This window comes from Aulonocara sp. 'chitande type north' Nkhata Bay, linkage group LG13, assembly GCF_057382095.1.
Source record: "Aulonocara sp. 'chitande type north' Nkhata Bay isolate Kocher_YH1m ecotype deep benthic linkage group LG13, A_spYH_male_GT1.1, whole genome shotgun sequence".
Taxonomy (NCBI): domain Eukaryota; kingdom Metazoa; phylum Chordata; class Actinopteri; order Cichliformes; family Cichlidae; genus Aulonocara; species Aulonocara sp. 'chitande type north' Nkhata Bay.
The window spans coordinates 7767595-7785904 of record NC_141356.1 but is presented as its reverse complement, the minus strand read 5'-3'; the positions used below and the strand labels follow the sequence as shown (position 1 = coordinate 7785904).

Genomic DNA, 18310 nt, shown 5'->3' with positions numbered 1-18310 from the left:
AAAAGAATGAAGTTTATCATTTACCAAAGTCCTTTATGTCATTTCGAAGGATGCGAGTGATGGGAAAGCTACTCTTATTTTGTCACCTCCGCCAAGGACATGTTTTGGTAGCGAGCGCGTTGTTGTTTCTGTAAACACGATAGCTCGAAAAGGTTTGAATGAATTCTGATGAAAGTTTGTGGGGGTGTAGAGTGAGGTCATGGTAACAGTCCATTAAAATTTAGCTTACACCCACCAAGGGCTTCAAAGTCAGCTTAATGATTTATTGGTCACAAATGGACAAAAAGCCTTATAACTTATAAACTAGGATTCTTACAAGTATGGTGTGTACTGTCAACATGTAGAATTTACTGTATAAAGATTTCAGATTTGACCTCTGACCTCTTGTTCAAGGTCAACAAATTGAAATAGATCAAAGTCATAATAATGCTAGAGATAGTTGAAACTATGTTTCTTATTGCCATTGTTTGTATTGTGCTATATAACGCAACATTAGACCTCTGACCTCTTCCTTAGGGTCAAATACAGTTTCATATAATATCTTTCAAATGTTTCTAAGGTGGCACGGTGGTTAGCACTGTTGCCGCACAGCGAGAAGGTCCTGAGTTCAATTCCAACATCAGGCTGGGGTCTTTCTGTGTGGAGTTTGCATGTTCTCCCCGTGTTTGCGTGGGTTCCCTCCGGGTACTCCGGCTTCCTCCCACTGTCCAAAGACATACAGCTTGTGGGGATAGGTTAATTGGATAACCCAAATTGTCACTAGGTATGAATGTGAGTGCGAATGGTTGTCTGTCCCTGTGTGTTAGCCTTGCGACAGACTGGCGACCTGTCCAGGGTGTACCCCGCCTCTCGCCCTATGACAGCTGGGATAGGCTCTCGCGACCCTGAAAAGGATAAGCGGAAGTGAATGGATGTTTCTAAGGTTCTACTGCCTTTGTTTGTATTGGCAACATTTATGATACCAGTATATATGTATTCTAAATATCACATTATAGTTTGCATTGAACTATCATCTCACATTTGACCTCTGACCTCACTTTTCCATTTCATATCTGCCTTTAGAGAGAGAATGAGCTGCCTAGTTAATCTGAAATATACTGTGGTATAATATTATATAATGATCTTGACTTATTCACAAATCAATACCTGTTGTCCATTAACTACTCCTACATAATGTTTACATAGTCAAACTAAACATCCGTCCACCACCCCAAAGTAAGGAGTGCCCAGAGAGTGAGCTAACTTGGTGGAGGTTTGCGCTCTCTGAGTGCTTCTTGTTTTCTAATTGAATCAAATGGAAAACCAAACAATGTTAGTTATTGTTCTGCATTATATATATATATATCCAAACACTATAGAAACCAGTATGTCAATGCTGTGTGTTAGCAGAACACCTACTGTGCTGTTACGTCAATGTGTTTCAAAGGGTCTCAATCTCAAGACTACAACAGTAGACCAGCAGCTCCTCCCTCAACACAGCTGATGTCATCCACCTCTCCAGCAGGTGTTCAAAAGCTGCCGACACTGCTCAGCTTCACTTTCCTCTTTAATCGAAACACCAGAAGTTCCACACAGAGAAACACACGCGTCTTGCACCATGAAGACCCTGAACAATCGGGCTGAGAGCCACCTGACTGGGCAAGTGGACTTTGAGTTGGACAAAGTAGGTAATGGGGGCTGGGTGAACCAGGGCTACTGTAGCTCCCCTCCACCCTTCCCCCGGGTCACCACTGTCTTCAACCCCAAACCCCACTTCGAGGGGAACATGAATAGCCTGTACAACCTGGATACCCCGATAGCGCTCCCAGAGGACCCACCAACCAAAGACCAAAGTCTGAAGAAACGAAGAGGCTGCTGCTGTTTTATCAAAGGCAAGAACACATTTGAATCTACCTCATGTTGACATTTCTTCTTCGAATCTCAGCTGTATGAGCAGTGTAACAAGTACGAGTAAAACCAGTCGAAGCCTGGTACACTTCTGCTTGACAGACCAGCAAAAAAACAAAAAAAGCTTGTGTCATGTAATTACATATTGATGATTTAAACTTCTATTTTCCGTAGCACTGTGGGGGACAACGCTGACCGAAAACACCTCTGACGACAGAGAGCAGTTCATCCGAACCACGCTGCGGGAGCTGTTGGTCTATGTCTTTTTCCTGGTGGACATATGCCTCCGTGAGTACTCCACATCAACATTTCTGCTCGTCACTGATCTCAAAAGTTTTGACTGAATGTTCAATATGCTTAATGAATGCTTAATGTTCAACACTCTGGTCAATAACTTCCTGTCCACGCTTAATCTTATGATATGAAAAATGTTTTCCTACATTTACAAAAAGAAGTTATTCAGACACATTTTTACTTACCAAAAAATATCCTGTATTTAATTTGCATAATGTTGTCATTGAAATATGGGATACACATCCAAACACATCTAAGTCTACTTTCAAACACTGTATTTGCATTACTGATCACTTTAAAGTGCTCACTGTTTGACAGGCTCTGGACTGTTGATTTAACATTAAAAGTATCCCCGTTGCTTTAATGGCTTCTACAAAATAGCCTTCCCATTTTTCTTTCCCAAAAGCCATTGTCCAGCTAGGATTGAAAGGGATGTGCCTTTTAGCGATAAGAGCTTTTAGCGTCATCCTTTGTCTGGGTTAGATTTACACTGTTTGATGAGGCCATTTGCGTCAGGACAGCGTGCTCCCTCTTCAAACAAATTACGGCCTCTCATCTGGATCTGTTTGATAGCTAAAGCGATGTAAAAACAAAGCAAAAAAAAAAAAAGAAGCCAAACAACAAGTCTTCAATGCAGGTTTGCGTGTCAGCATTCGAGTCTTATCTCAGAAAACTGAATGGAGCAACGTTCAGAGCTGAGCCTGACCAAAGCCAGATAGGAACCAATGACCGGGCATTAACGATGTGATTACGTTGTCTTTCAGTGACATATGGGATGACCAGCTCAAGCGCCTACTATTACACTAACGCCATGACGAACCTGTTTGTGAATACACCCAGTAGCAGTGGGGTTACGTTTCAGTCTATTGGCTCCATGGCTGACTTCTGGACCGTAAGTTTTCCTCATTTTTCCCATGGCAGTGATTTTTCTGCTACTAAATGTTTCTTTCTTTTCATCAACATTTTTTTTTTTCATTTCCTTCAAAGCTGAGATGTTCTCAAAATTTTAAGGAACTATATGATTCATTTAACCGAACATGTATATTAGTGCCTGAACTCAAATGGAAACATCTTAAAAACAATTATAAAAACTGATTATTCCTTAAGTACAATATGTTCTTCCCTGCATTACCACATCACTTAAAATGACCAAACAGTGATGTTTGTGTTACTGCTTCTTTCATATCTTTTTCCACATGCTTAAGATTTTACCAATACTGTTAATTGTTACTGATATGTTTATTAGTACATGCAGGAATATAAAAATATGTCCTTCCAACCCCATAAAGAAATGAGTAGTTGTTTTACTAGGCCTAAAAATAAGAAGCTTGGTTTCCAGTGATCCTGCCTGGTAAGTTTCAAACTTAAACACATCTGCTCTCCTTACTTGTAAATGGTAACAAATAATAAAACTCAAAAATGTAAATCTATGCAACATCTATCACATCATATCCAAACTCTTGTCTTGATTTTTTGTAGATGTGTTTTTTTTTAGTCGATGGTATCAATTTGAAAATCCTACGTCGGCTCATTTTTGAGTTATTGGGTTTACAAAGTTGGGTGTCCACACCACCTGACGCTTGCCTACCGGTCTATTTCCCCCGTTGCCTGCAGGGTGACAGCAATACCCCAAACCTTTCAGGCTGAGGGGTAAAATTCACTAAGAACACAAAGAAAGGTACAAATCAAACTCTTTCTTTTTATGAAAAGTTCGCCCAGGGCCCACTGTTGAACGGACTCTACTGGACAACGTGGTACAATAACCAGCCCTTGGAAAGCGGAAACACGTCTTTCATCTACTACGAGAACATGCTGCTGGGTGTCCCCAGGATGAGGCAGATCAAGATCAAGAACAACTCCTGCACTGTCTACAGTGACTTCGAAAATGGGATCAAAGGCTGTTTCGCTGTTTACACTAACCAGAAGGAAGACGAGCAGAGCTTCGGCCTCATCAACGGCTCTGCGTAATTCACTCACTGTTTTCTTACTGACATACAAAGAAGTGCAGAAGCACAATTTAGTGTTCTAAGTATTTGTGTTTTTCCACTGCAGCTGGACCTACCACACAGAGAAAGAGATAAAGGGTTCCTCTTACTGGGGCTTGGTGGCCACCTACAGTGGAGCAGGATACTATCAAGACCTGAGTCGCACACAAGAGGAGAGCGCCAACATACTGACAGAGCTACAGAACAACCTTTGGCTGGACAGAGGAACCAGAGCAGTCTTCATCGACTTCTCCACTTACAACGCGAACATCAACTTGTTCTGCGTCATCACGTAAGGAGCATTACTGCCCATTGCACCTTTACCCACCTGCTGATACCCATCCATTGGTTGACCAAAGTGTCATCTGCTTCTTCAGGTTGGTGGTTGAATTCCCAGCGACCGGTGGAGCAATCCCTTCCTACCAGATCCGAACAGTCAAACTGATTCGCTACATAACGACCTGGGACTACTTCATCCTAGGCTGCGAGTTGCTCTTCTGTGTATTCATCCTCTACTACATTGTGGAGGAGATTCTTGAGCTGAAAATACACAAGTTCTCCTATTTCAATAGCATCTGGAACATACTAGACATTGTTGTCATATTGGTAAGAAAAGATGGTTCAAACATGTCATTTTATCAGATTTTTCAGGGCCTTCTAAAGACTAACAACCTTCTTACAGCTTGCCATTGTTGCCATCATATTCAATGTATTTCGGACCATCAAAGTGGACAGCTTGCTTGGGAATCTGCTGAAAAATCCTAACATCTATTCAGATTTTGAATTTCTGGCATTCTGGCAAACCCAGTATAACAACATGAATGCGGTTAACCTGTTTTTCGCATGGATCAAGGTAAAGAACTGACACCTTTCAGTCCAACATATTGCTTGTGCGATTTTGCTTTGTCGTCTCTCCAGAGAATGTGTGCTTTCTTCTCGTCCTTGTAGATTTTTAAGTACATCAGTTTCAGTAAGACCATGAATCAGCTGTCCTCCACGCTGGGCCGATGTGCCAAAGACATCTTCGGATTCGCCATCATGTTCTTCATCGTGTTCTTTGCTTATGCTCAACTCGGATATTTGCTCTTTGGAATGCAGGTTCAAACATTCAGCACCTTTGTAAAGTGCATGTAAGTCGTGTTGAAAACAATGGCAGGATGAAGGGTTTTAATTGTAACGAGCATCAGTTAATTAGTAGTTCTTTACAATTTTTGTCCACCCCACAGCTTCACACAGTTCCGAATTATTCTTGGAGACTTTGATTTTGATGCCATCGACAGCGCTAACAGAGTCCTTGGGCCGATCTACTTTGTCACTTATGTGTTTTTTGTTTTCTTTGTTCTGCTGGTAAGTCATGCACGAGATAACTGATAATAAAAGCATCTGATCCGAGAAGTCACATTATCTTGTGTATTTTTCCCTCAGAACATGTTCCTGGCCATCATAAATGATACATATGCAGAGGTGAAGCAGGAGCTCTCTGAAAAAGATGAACTACAAATTACTGACATTTTTAAACAGGTAAAAGCTAATTCAAGGAAATTGGCATAAAACTAGCCATATTTATGGATGATGTTTTACCAGACTTTTCTTGTAAATCAGAGCTACATGAAGACATTTATGAAGCTGAAGCTTAAAAAAGAGAAAATATCAGATGTTCAGAAGGTTCTACACTCTGGATCTGGAGCTCTTGAATTTCAGGACTTCAGAGAAACTCTTAAAGAGTAAGTGACAAAATATCAAAAAGGAACACTTGATTATTTTACTGTTAAACCTGAGCCTCACTTCTGTGATGATTTTGAAGGATGGGACATGGCGATCAAGAAATAAACGCAGCCTTCTCCAAGTTTGACCGTGACGGGAACAAAATTCTAGATAAAGACGAACAGAGGTGGATGAAAGCTGAGCTGGAGCAAAAGAGGGTTTGTGCACATTAAAAAATAAATATGACTATGTTCATATTTATAAAAATTTTCTGATCATTTCTTATTTTGATTGCCAATTAACAAAATAAATGTTTCTTGTGCTTGTGCGTTTTTGTCAGGAGGCTCTCAGTGCCGAAATCAACAATCTCGGAATGAACTATCAGATGGAATTACACGAGAAGCCGCCTGTCAAATCCAACGAGCACAAGAGCAATTCCAGTCAAACCTTTGTGGAGCGGGAACATTTCTTGAGGTGGGACAAATTTTAAACTTAACCTGCGAATGCACTTATCTCATTCTCCTAACCAGAGTAATACATTTAACTCAATTACCTTTCTATTGCCACAAAAGTCTGGCCAAACAGGTTCTTCACCTTGAAAGCTCCGTGGCAGGCATTGCGTCCCAGACTGAGCTGATTATGGAGAAACTGGGATTACAAGGGAAAGCTAAAGACGCTGCAACAGCAAAGAAACCGTGACCAGTAACGATGTGAGCAAACATCACTTGTAAACAGCAAGATTACATGTTAGAAATCTTAAACAGCTCCAGAAGAGTACATTCAAGCTACCAAGTGTGTTGTAGTATCTAGAAAATGAGAGTAGACTTTCTTGGTTGCAGTCTTACAAACACACAACAATTAATTTTAAATTGCCCTTATCCAGAAAGATGAAACTGTCTCAGATAGTCATGACTTTGGTCAGTGAGGACAGCACAACAGACGCCAGAGATGTCATCCCGAAGGCAAGCAGTACACAGCTCCACCAGCAAGTGATGTATGTAATTAACCTCTGAGGAAAACAACTGGATAAAAACTTCCTAATATACATGTTAAATAAAGTACTGACAATACGACATTTCAATATTGAAAGAACAGAAATCATGCAGATATGTAAATTGTATAAATAATATTTTGTCTACTAGCTGACTGCACAGTTTAAGTATATATATATATATATATAATGTTATGTTATGTTATGTTATGCATTAGTGCTGTGTAATATAATATACTTAAATAGAGAAGTTGTGTAATATAATCCAATTCTGGGCAATACATATATCAACTAAATTCCAAGTGAATACTTTGCTTTAATCTATTGATGAATGTTCACATTCGCTTACATTTGCTCAATATCTATTGGCCAATTTGATAGTTTATATGGTTTAGCGAAATGGCTCAATTTTTCAACACCATTCCAAGGTGTAATAATCATACTCATCACATTGGGATGCACTCACTATGAAATGATACCAGTGTTTGAAATCTTGCAACAATTCTTTTCTCAAGTTTTGTTTCAGTAAATCTTTCAGCTCTCACACCATCTTTAAAGGAAGATCAATTTAAACATACAAAATGAATAAAACTTAATACACAGTGTTTAACAAATTTATTAGACCACCACTAAATGTAAGCTTTATACCACAGCTGTCTTAAAATACCAGGGCAGGTAATAACAAAACGATGTTTACGTTTTTGTGATGGTTAACTCACCAAAATAATATTAAAATATAATTATTATTGTCCGTGAATTTTCCATGGATGTACCATTTTACAAGAAAAGTAGTAAAACACATTGTTTTTGATTAAGTTGCAAAATTAGTTAATTTAGTGGTTCAATGTTATGTTTGATTTTTTCTGATTAGTCCAGCGTGTTGGTTCAAATTTGGGTATAAAAATGTGAATTCAATGATTTTTGGTTCTAAACAAGTTTTGATAGGTTTGTATTTTCTTGTTTTACGAGAGGTTTAACACATGTGTTAAGTATTATAAAAACCATAACACATAACTGAGACATCAAACAATAGCTAATGTCATCATTATCTGCTGATAGGACACTAGCAGTCAAAAGTGAATGCTGGCAGATACCAAACCTATTCCTGTTAAAAATGGAAAAATATGTCTATTATCCAAGTACAGTAAACACTAAAAAGGGCAGAAAGATTTTGAGCAAATGTGTGAAACGTGTTGTCTTCTATATTAATCTAAAGTTTAATAATTGTCATTTATTGTGTCTGGTAGGCAGTGAATATATGGTTTCCTGCAGCAGCATTTATTAGTCCTCAATAAATGTACCGAACACTCAAAGGTTCAAAGGTTTCTTTATTTGACGTGACTTTGTTGAGTTTTTCCATTAAATGTGAAATCGATTCAATCCTTTATTATTATATAAACATCACTTCTGTTGTTCAATTTATGTGTATAATGGTCAAAAAAAAGCAAATCGTCATTACATTCAATAGTTTAAGCAACAAATATATTACATGTCATTAGCGTGCAGTTCAAGTTGATACATCACCTGCTTCCTGCTACATCCTGAAAATGGCACAAAACTTAAAATGAGGAAAAATTAAAAGGAAGATAATTTAGATTTAAAATGGAGCATCTTTAAATAACAAATTCAGAATTTACCAACAAATCAATTAAGGCTCATTCACAAACTATATTGCTTAAATTTAATGATGGAGATTAACTTTGTAACATTCTACCTACAGTATCTACATCAGTTTAAGTTTTGAGGATTTGTGATCAAGGTTTGTATTTACACTCTAGACAAACAAGACCCTGTTTAATTCAATGAAAACCCCAGCGCAAATGAAAACAAACAAAATCTGTATCAGGTTTGTTGGCTAGCACTACAGAACGAGCAGGTAGCAAACAGGGAGTATGATATTCTGTACAAATGGCACAAACACAAATAAAATCCAAAATTGCAGGATGTTTGAGAAAAATCCTTCTGTCGTAATTTTTCAGCGGGTTTTATGATTTACCCGAGACGTGTCAATATTCTTTAAACCGAAAACTCAGAATGCGTAAGGGGAAGTTTCTGCCACATTAACAAAACAGTAATACGTGCACTTAGGAGACCCTCCGCTTTCAGAATAAAAGTAAAATAATTCTTTGTGACCCTAAAACATTTGAGCTTTTCTTTATGCTAGTGGGTAATTAAACCATAATATTTGAATTATGCAATAAAACTAGGGCTGGTTATAGTACAAAATTCACTCTACAACTCTATGCAGAAAATTCAAAGCCACTGGAAAGAAGTGGTTTTAAATGATGGCATTAACACAGAGGAAGAATCGGACAAAAACGTTTAAGAGTCAGCATTCCTCTAGGAAACCAGCCCCAGAATCAGCACAGCAGGGTTTGTTACCTTTACAAAGTTTGGGGGGGTTAAGCAGTTTTTACAATACTTTCTATATACAGAGACTGGGTGCTGCAGCCGTTCCTTTGAGACATTATGAATTAGTCCATCTTGGCTGCAGTACGGAGTAAACTAAAATTCACTGAAGTCTGGGAATCGGATTTAAAAAACAAAAACGACAACAACAAAAAACATGAAAATTCTAATAATTTTTTGCTTTTAGACCTGTGTAGGTGAAATCTTCTTGGTACACAATCCCATTTCCCACCTGAATCTCCTTTAAAGCCACAGTTGTTGTACAGAGAGTTTCTTCACATATAATGGAAAGGTAAACTACCATTCCAGGGCCTCTATTCACAAAGCATTTTTGACTTAAAATATTAAAACAGGACTAAAAGTCTGGATATTTTATTCCCTGAAGATCCAGACCAATGTTGAGTGGGTCATTCTTGCGGCTCAGTGGAGTGTAGCACAAATCCATGGAGGATTTACCTGCTCAATCTATCATGAACTCGCATGAAGGCTTGTTTTACGCCCTAAAATGACAAGCATGACCAGAAAATAAACTTTCAACCTAAAAAAAAAAATATTGCCATAGTTTGGTTTTTAAATATTAATGTTGGTATGTTTGAGGTTTTCACGGTTTTTAATCCTCATGAGCTGATGGATTAAAAAAAAAATTATAATAGTGGCATTTAAAAAGTGTGCGCTATGTTACACGTACATTTTCTCTAAGGCCCTTTTGTTTTGTAAAATATGAAAGAATTTGTACTAAATTGATGTTTTAACCTCCTAAGACCCGAACTCTTCCACGGCATGCATTTTGATTTCTCTTTGATATTTGGACATATTGGGGCCCGATGAATGTAAAAACAAAGAATTACCAGATTTTTTTTAACCTTATTTTTGTTTTTAAGAAAAATAAGAGCCAAATATGAGGATATTCGTTTAAAATTTTGATAGAACAGTAGCAGTATAATGTCCTTGTAAGTGGATATCAGGCCCTTGTAGAGCAAAATTCAGTATTTTGGTCTAAATAACCCAAAATGTGATGTCCACATATGTGGACGCCAGGTCCTAGGAGGTTAATGGGTTGGCCCACTGGTCAACCTGTTAAATGTGTGATGAAAGGAAAGGCATTGTAAGTTCTGTCTCTGTGCCAAGATCTCTACCCTGTAGGCATGAATCCTCGATGTTTCACATGGTCTAGCACTCATAAGGACGGTGCGTCCTTAAACACGTACTCAGACAAAAACAGTTGGTTTGGCTTTACTTGAGAAGCCCAAGAGCACTTTTCCCCCCTCTTTTAAAACAGAATTAGGAATAATAATGGAACAAACTTTTTTTTTTTTTTAAGTGTTTTGAGTTTAATTGACTGTGATTAAAATCATACACTCTACACCAAAAGCGAATACACACCTGTACAATATTACCTAGATTTCAAAAGATTCAAAACTGTATCACTAACAGCATTATTGCGTATAGGGTATTTCCTCTGATGAAGAAAAGCAAATATTATATAAACACATTTATTATAAAGGAAATATCTACCATTCATTTTTAACTTTGCATGAGAGCAAATACCATACTGCTGTACTCAGAAGTAACACAATTACTGTTGGACAGTACAGCTCTGATCACCTGACCTTTATGTAATATTGCACAGGGGTGTGCTCCCTTCTGTTGTATACTGTAATTGTGTAGGAGCAACTATTAGCTAGAAAGGCTTTGTGAATATGGCCCCGCCCTTCTTTTACCACAGCAGCTGTCCAAATGTAAGAATGCTGTGTCGCCTTGGTATTACATTGAGGTTAGGGCCTTCTTACTGCGTTTGGTAGCCAGCCATGCCGAAGTTGGCCAGGCTGGACATGACTGTACCAGGCGGGGCTGCGGCCTGGGCTGATGGAGATCCAAAGCCTCCCATCCAGGCTGTTGACTGGGACTGCCTGAAATGATATCAGTTACCGAGTTAGTGCAAATATGGACAAAAATATCAAGTGTGCTGTAAAACAAATCAAAGAGACAGTTCTTCTCTTTATTAAAATATAATAAGTGGTGTTTAAGTGAAACAGTGTAGTTATACAAAATATCAAAAGTCAAACTCACTCTACTCCAAAACTTTGCTGGTTCCATGTCTGGCCATACATGTTGTAAGAGGGCATTTGCCACCCATTGGTCACATACTGCCCATACTGCTGCTGCTGCTGCTGCTGCTGCGGATTCCCGTAGACCTGGTTCCACTGTCCCCACTGACTGTAATCAACCTGAAGGACATCAGATGACAGAAATGTGAGTAAATATACAATCTCTTACCCGTTTATTCAACAGCAAAAATAACACAACAAAAATACGACACTAGAAACCTTTTTGATGAGTAAATTTCCTCTTCCTTTTTTTGTGTCATTTTTTCTATATTCTGGCTTAAAAGCAAGATTATTTTAAGAGTGGACAAAGTCACGAGTTTCAGGGTGTTTTTGTGGTTTGGAAGTTAAGACATCAATAAACTACATTCTGATTCTAGTGTGACTAGTGTGTAGTCATTCCTACCAATTGTGACATATAAAACGCACATTTTAACACCACTTATGTCACACGTTCTCTCTACCTGCTGTGGACTTTTTGCCATGTCAGGTGATTCTTTGCCCCAGAAGCACTTCACTACGTGTCCTTCAATGACTGTGCCATTTACTGAAACAATGGCATGGGCAGCACTGTCATGGGAGGAAAACCTTCAAAGCAAAAGAGTAGATTGAAAGTCAGATTTTCTACCAGACAAATCACAGGGGGAGTTCACTTTCATACTGCTGAGACCATATTTGATATCATATTACAAAAAGAACCAAGTTTCCTGCTAAGCTTGGATGGAGTTTAAAATGAAAATAAATAATTTAAGCCCTATACTTAACATTAAGACAGGGACATGTTTACCAGCATGTTAAATAACTTCCTTTAATAACATCACATGCACATCGAAACTAAAAAACTTTAGAAATGCTTTGGAAAACTGCATAGGGACAACAACGTGGAGATATTTTTCTCTCTTATCCAGAGTTCTACAAGCAGGAACGCTGAATAAACATAACAGCAACTATCGCTGACATTGAATAAGGTATAAATGGTCTCTGACTCATGCAGTGTGCTTGTATTGACACCTAGAGGCCAAATGCTGCAACAGAATCAAGTATTACCTGATGAAAGAATATCCTTTCTCTGGGAAAACCCGGACTTCCATTATCTGACCGAATGGTGAGAAGGTCTGTCGCATTAGATGTTCTGGATAAGATAAACAAGAGTTCAAAAAAAGGGTTTACAAGGTTAGTTCATTGGAGGCAACTTAAAAAGTTATTATTACAAAGTGACTAGAGGGTGCAACAATGGCATCTATAGAATGTGACACTTGCCTGATAGCCCTGATTGGATCCCTCCACAGTACACAGTGCAGTTCTGTGGACTGGATTGATTCACTACGTCATCAAACCTCAGCTGCTTTGAACCATCTGAAATAAAAACAGATTATTTTTAAATAGATGATTATAATTTACACATTTAGTTCATGCTGATAATAAAATCCAAATCAAATCTGCAATTTATGCCCATAAAAGCGCTGCTATTTTTAAAAAAAATCAAACTACACCCAAATGTGACTCATGAAAAGGTGAAAGTGAAGATAAAAGTGAAGGAAATTAAGAGAATTTATTCTTAAGAGAGTTTCTTCTATATTTAAATACAATATCAAAATGCGTTGATAACAGACTCTTTGGCTGCTTTATTAGGTACACCTGTTCAACTGCTTGATAATGCAAATATCTAATCAGTCAATCACATGGTAGCTACTCAATGCATTTGAGTAAACCAAGCATCAGAATGGGGAATAAAATATATTTATGTGACTTTGAACATGGCATGTTTGTTTGTCCCAGACAAGCTGGTCTGAGTTTCCATCTACTGGAATTTTCCCAAAGCCATCTCGAGTGTTTACAGAGATAAGTCTAAAAAAACCCTAAAATATCCAATGAGTGTCATTTGTCTGAGCAAAAGTGCAACAGTAACTCATTTAACTACTCATTGTAATCAAGGTTGGCAGAAGAGCGTCTGTGAACGCACCACCTTCAACTAGATGGGCTACATCAGCATCGGATGACATTCCTGTCAGCTACAATTCACACAGCTACAATACACCAAAAACCAGAAAACAGAAGATTGGACCGTTTCCCGATCTGATTAATCTCAATATCTGCAGCAGCATTCAGACGGTACGGTCAGAATTTGGTGTGAAAAACATGAATGCATGAATCTACGGAAGAGGATTGGGGCCAAAAAGAAGTGGGCACGTCTTCTTTTTTTTCCCGAATTCTGACTTTTTTCTCAGAATTCTGGAAAAGAAGGCAGAAAAAAGACGTGCTCACTTCTTTTTTTTTTTCCCCAGTGGCCATAATCCTCTTCTGTATGGAACCCTCCTGCATTAGAACAACAAAGCTTATCATATCTTATGTGGTAGAACGGGAGATTCACATCATGGATTCAAGCTAACAAATCTGCAGCAAACATGTGATACTATCACATCAATATGGACTAAAATCCTTCAGGCACTTAGTTGATGCTCGGGCAGAGGGGAAAAGGGGGTCCAATACTAGCAAGGTATACCTATTGAAGTGGCCAGTTAGTTTGTAATCATAGCACCTGCCGAAACTGGATATGTGACAATACTCACTGTCCTGAGTGCTCTTAGGAGCTGGAGGTTTACGCGTAGCCCAGTTAGTCCTGATTTGGCGCCCTCCGAGCCACTGTCCCGACATGTTAATAATGGCATTCTCTGCATCCTGCAAACCCAAGCCAAACGATTACTCATGGATTTGATAGATTTATAAAACTCATTTGTGGCCATGCATGACTCTTTTTAATTTTAAAATAGTAACTGAAACTGGTGATTAAAATAGGAAACTAGTAATGCTAGATGCTTGTAGTTGTGATAAGACTAACTATTAATAATTGAGTTTTGAATGTATTCAAGTAGGATAAGAAACAGAAAATAGAAATAACCTTCAGTCTGTGTTCTCGCACTGGAGCCTTACCAGTTTGTTGTAGAAGGACACAAATCCATACCCCTTTGATTTGCCTGTCGTCATGTCCTTCACAACTCGGGCATCCCTGGAAGGAGAAATGAGAACAACTTCAGCGCACTTTGAAGTTTAAATCTTCTACACTAAAACAAAAAAAGGAACCACGCAAAACACAATGAACTGTGAATCCTCTACTCTGCCCTACATTAAGCTAAATTAGCTATCATGACCTTGTACTGACTCGTAATATAACTTCAAAGCAACACTTGCAAAACAAGTACAAATACATGCAGCCTACAGTACTGTCATTAAATCATTTCTGATGTATTAATGGATCTTTACCACTAGAGCACCACTGTTTGCTCAGTCCTCACAACAGTAGGCTACAGATTTAAAAATCACAAAGCAAATGGCTATGGATTACCATGCATTCTCATAAGCTGCTGTTTGTACTCTTACTACAGACAGAGATAAATAGAAAATATCAAAAAGAGAAAAAAGGAATTAAACGGCATACATGGCCTGTTAACAGATTTCTTTATTTTTCCTGGTCAATTCTTTACCACCAATATGGAGTATGGAGTTTGGGGAGCTGCAAATTTTGAGAAATTGACATTTTCAGAATTTTTGGAAGAGGATCATGGCACTACAAACAACACTATGCAAATCAAAAATAAGACAAAACACAGATTTAGAGGAAGACATTTTGTACTGGAATTTGTTAATCTAAGCTAGGTCATGTTAATACATGGCATCTACAAATAAAGACATATGGAAAGAATGGAATAAATAGAGAAAAAAACTACATCTGAGTCTCCAGAGTGAACAGTTCCTTGCTGTTAGCCTTCAAGCTCCTGTCCAATCCTATGAGCATTTCTGTAAAATAACCAAAGTGCTATTACTTCACTGAGACTCAAAACTAAAAGCTGTTCAGGTACATATACACAGCTTACATTTTGCTAACATACTGTACAGTTTACTTACCACACCCTACATATGCATATAAAACTGACAGTTCAGTCATAAAAATAAAGACATAATAGACCGACCACACTGTCAATGCAAATGTGTCGCCACTCTATATCTAAAAACAACAACGACATGATTTTAAAGGTATAAGTTACTCCATGTTTAAGTATGTTTACATGCATCGATGTGGGGCCTTTTCTACTCAATGTAAGCAATACTCTTTGTGACAATAAAGGGCTATTCTATGCTATTCTATTCTATTCTAGTGTTAATCCTTTCCTGTTACACATTCATTATGTTGTCTGGTTCGTTTTTCTCTCCAAAAGGTGTGCACAAAGCGCCAATTTGCAGTCCTTGACAAAAAAACATAATTGTCTTTCATCCAAAAAGATTGTGTCAGAAATGCAGGCCTCAATGTGTAATGCAACTTTCTGTTTCACCTTTACAACCTATAAAACCTGTTTCTCAACCGACTGGGAGGAAGAAAAAAAAATATCAGTGGTTGCACTGAAACATATTCTATTACACATAAGACAAGTAGAAAAAAATACACACACAAACACTCTCCCACTCACACACACACGTAAAAACTTACGATATTTTCCCAAATGGTGCAAACGCAATCCTGACATCCTCAGTAGTAATCTCTGGATTCAAATCACCCACAAAAACATGGAAGTGATCTAGTACAAAAGAAAACACGGACATAGTAAACAAACTATTTGCCAATCCCCAGTAGACTCTGATTCTAGCAGAGTGTACGTGCGTTTGTGTGCGTGGTGGTGTAGGGGAATCAATAGGTGATCACTCACTGGATGTGTCTTTCTTCTGGCTACTTGGAGTAGTGGCCCAGTTTACTTTAACCTCCTGAAAACAGAATTCACAGAGAGCACTTAAAACTGTGAAGAAGAATCAGGAAAACAATGTTGTATGATATTCAAGGATGAGAAGCATTAACACAACAAATAAACTTAATAACTTTGCATATAATCTTTTAGAGCAGCTATGTCCCACCTTTCCTAATATCTTCCTCCCATTCATGGCTGCAAGGGCTGCAGCAGCATCTCTGTGTTCAAAGAACTCCACAAAGCAATAGGGATCATTGCTCGTGTGCTGTAAGGATAAGATCAGACACAACAGATTAACAGTGTGGCTCAACTAAAACTACAACTCAGTGAAAATGTTTTTATTGTCTTCAGGTTTCTCAACAGTGAAGGCTATCTTTGCCGTTAACTTTTGAGTTAACATTAGGACACGACAACAACGTAGAAAACAAGATAACCCAGCAACCTTCGCTGCTTACCTCTGTGATCATTTTACAGCTTTTGCATGGTCCTATCTGGGTGAAGAGTTGCAGGATCAGAATTTCTGTTACATCCCTGGAGAGGTTTCCCACATACCTAGAGGAGGAAAAATAAAAAGAAGTCCACTTACTCCTGGAAACAAGCTACAGCTATATTTACTTCGAAAAAGTGAACTACGGCTACTTCGTTTCTGGTATTACAGTATCATTGGGGATTATGAGTTTTTGAAGTGAAGTTCCTTACAGTAGTCTGTTTTTAACGATGTTAGTAACATCTAACAGACAGTTGTTAACACGTATATATAACTCACATATACTTATTAATTAACTCTTATGTCAATTAACCTGACAGTAGTGGATCATAAACGCTAAATGTTTATGTCGTCCAGTTGTTTGTGAAAACAACGGGTAGCTAATTTAGCCACCGAATACCGACGATAGCGAAACTAATGACACGCAACGTTACTGCTGGACACGAAAAACTACTTACAGGGTTCTGGGGTGGGTTTCGTCGTCCATAGTCGATGCTGAGAGTAACCAGGGAAGAAAACGCCACTTACTAGCTAGTTCTAGCTGGTATTAACTGGCAATTAGAAACCGCAACTAGCTAACTAGCTTAGAAGCTAGCTAACCGGGCGCCAGGGCATACGTCACACTGTGAGAGTCCAGAGTACGTACGTGCGTGTGCAGGAAGAGACCCGTCACATAAGGTTGAAGTAATAAAAGGGTTTTTTATGTTCTTAATTGTAAAAAAAATGAAAATTTCTTAAAGACCGTTACTTCTGAATGATACAGTTTTTTAATTAACTGTAAAAAGCCAAAAGAGCAAACCTAATGTGTACTTATTTTATTCATTTTGGCAAAGGAAGCTGCATACGAAACTCTTATTTTGAAGTGCAAAGCAAAGGTACGCTTGTTTTCAATGCCGAGATTTGACGGCTCAAGGCAGTGGCGCGAACCACCAGGAGGTTTCTCGAATCTGAGCTCAGATGTCACTGTGAAGAAATTTCCCGTTTGACTTGTACATTCACGCTTTTTTAACAAACTCTTTTAAATATTTAGTCACAACAAGGCAGTGGTTGTGGAGTGGGGGATGGAAGGAAATTATATGTCAACATATATGTTAAAAAAAAGTTGAATAACAAGATTGTTGAGTTCATTGCCTGAACTGTTGTGATAACCCTGGGTGTACAGTACCAAAGAATTGTACTTTTTTATACTAGCCAAAGACATTGTGTTTTTTTTTTCTTTCCCCCCTCATTTTTATTTTTTCCTTGTGGTTTAAACTTGGCGCATGGTGGGCGCTTTTATTTTGAAGGACTTTTATTAAAGGACAAATGCGTAAAAAATTATCCCCTGTCATTCTTAAGTCTACTAGTAATTTTCCATTTAAAAAGACTTTAGTTACTCTCACTCTTTAATGTTACTGGCTCTAATTTGTGTTGCGCAACCGTGATATTTTTACAGCCATAAGAAACCGTCTGAGGTGGATTAAGAAAAGCGTGGCGATGGGTAATTAACGGTGATATAATTGACAGGCTTGCAACAATTAAATTTGGCTTCCCCTCCTTGCAGGCAGATATCCAATTAAAACGAATTGCTCCCATAAGCTACTTAATACACATATTTTATTACTGTCAATCACGTGTGTATTTTCTGGAGTGTCAAAATGCAAATATTAGATGGCGTTGCCTGCAATGTCCAAAATATCAAACACCTTTAAAAATCCATGTGTCGAACCTTT

General features: G+C 38.2%; 2 protein-coding genes across 2 annotated transcripts; one reads left to right on the top strand and one right to left on the bottom strand.

The window, feature by feature from the left end:
• Positions 1–1588: 1588 nt before the first annotated feature.
• On the top strand, positions 1589–6580 carry pkd2l1 (polycystic kidney disease 2-like 1). Its single transcript, XM_086258499.1, has 14 exons — positions 1589–1871; positions 2062–2175; positions 2946–3073; positions 3892–4145; positions 4234–4458; positions 4544–4772; positions 4849–5019; positions 5115–5296; positions 5393–5513; positions 5592–5687; positions 5769–5890; positions 5971–6088; positions 6211–6344; positions 6443–6580. Exons 1-14 carry the CDS (start codon positions 1598–1600, stop codon positions 6567–6569), a joined length of 2295 nt encoding a protein of 764 aa, XP_086114625.1. The 5' UTR covers positions 1589–1597; the 3' UTR covers positions 6570–6580.
• A 1592-nt stretch (positions 6581–8172) lies between these two features.
• On the bottom strand, positions 8173–17479 carry tial1 (TIA1 cytotoxic granule-associated RNA binding protein-like 1). The gene is made up of 12 exons (XM_086258498.1): positions 17057–17479; positions 16567–16663; positions 16278–16376; positions 16076–16130; positions 15859–15946; positions 14307–14382; positions 13946–14054; positions 12636–12731; positions 12423–12507; positions 11840–11963; positions 11341–11498; positions 8173–11180 (listed from the first exon to the last, which is right to left on the bottom strand). The coding sequence occupies exons 1-12, from the start codon at positions 17083–17085 to the stop codon at positions 11057–11059; spliced, it is 1140 nt and encodes a 379-aa protein (XP_086114624.1). The 5' UTR covers positions 17086–17479; the 3' UTR covers positions 8173–11056.
• Positions 17480–18310: the final 831 nt, after the last annotated feature.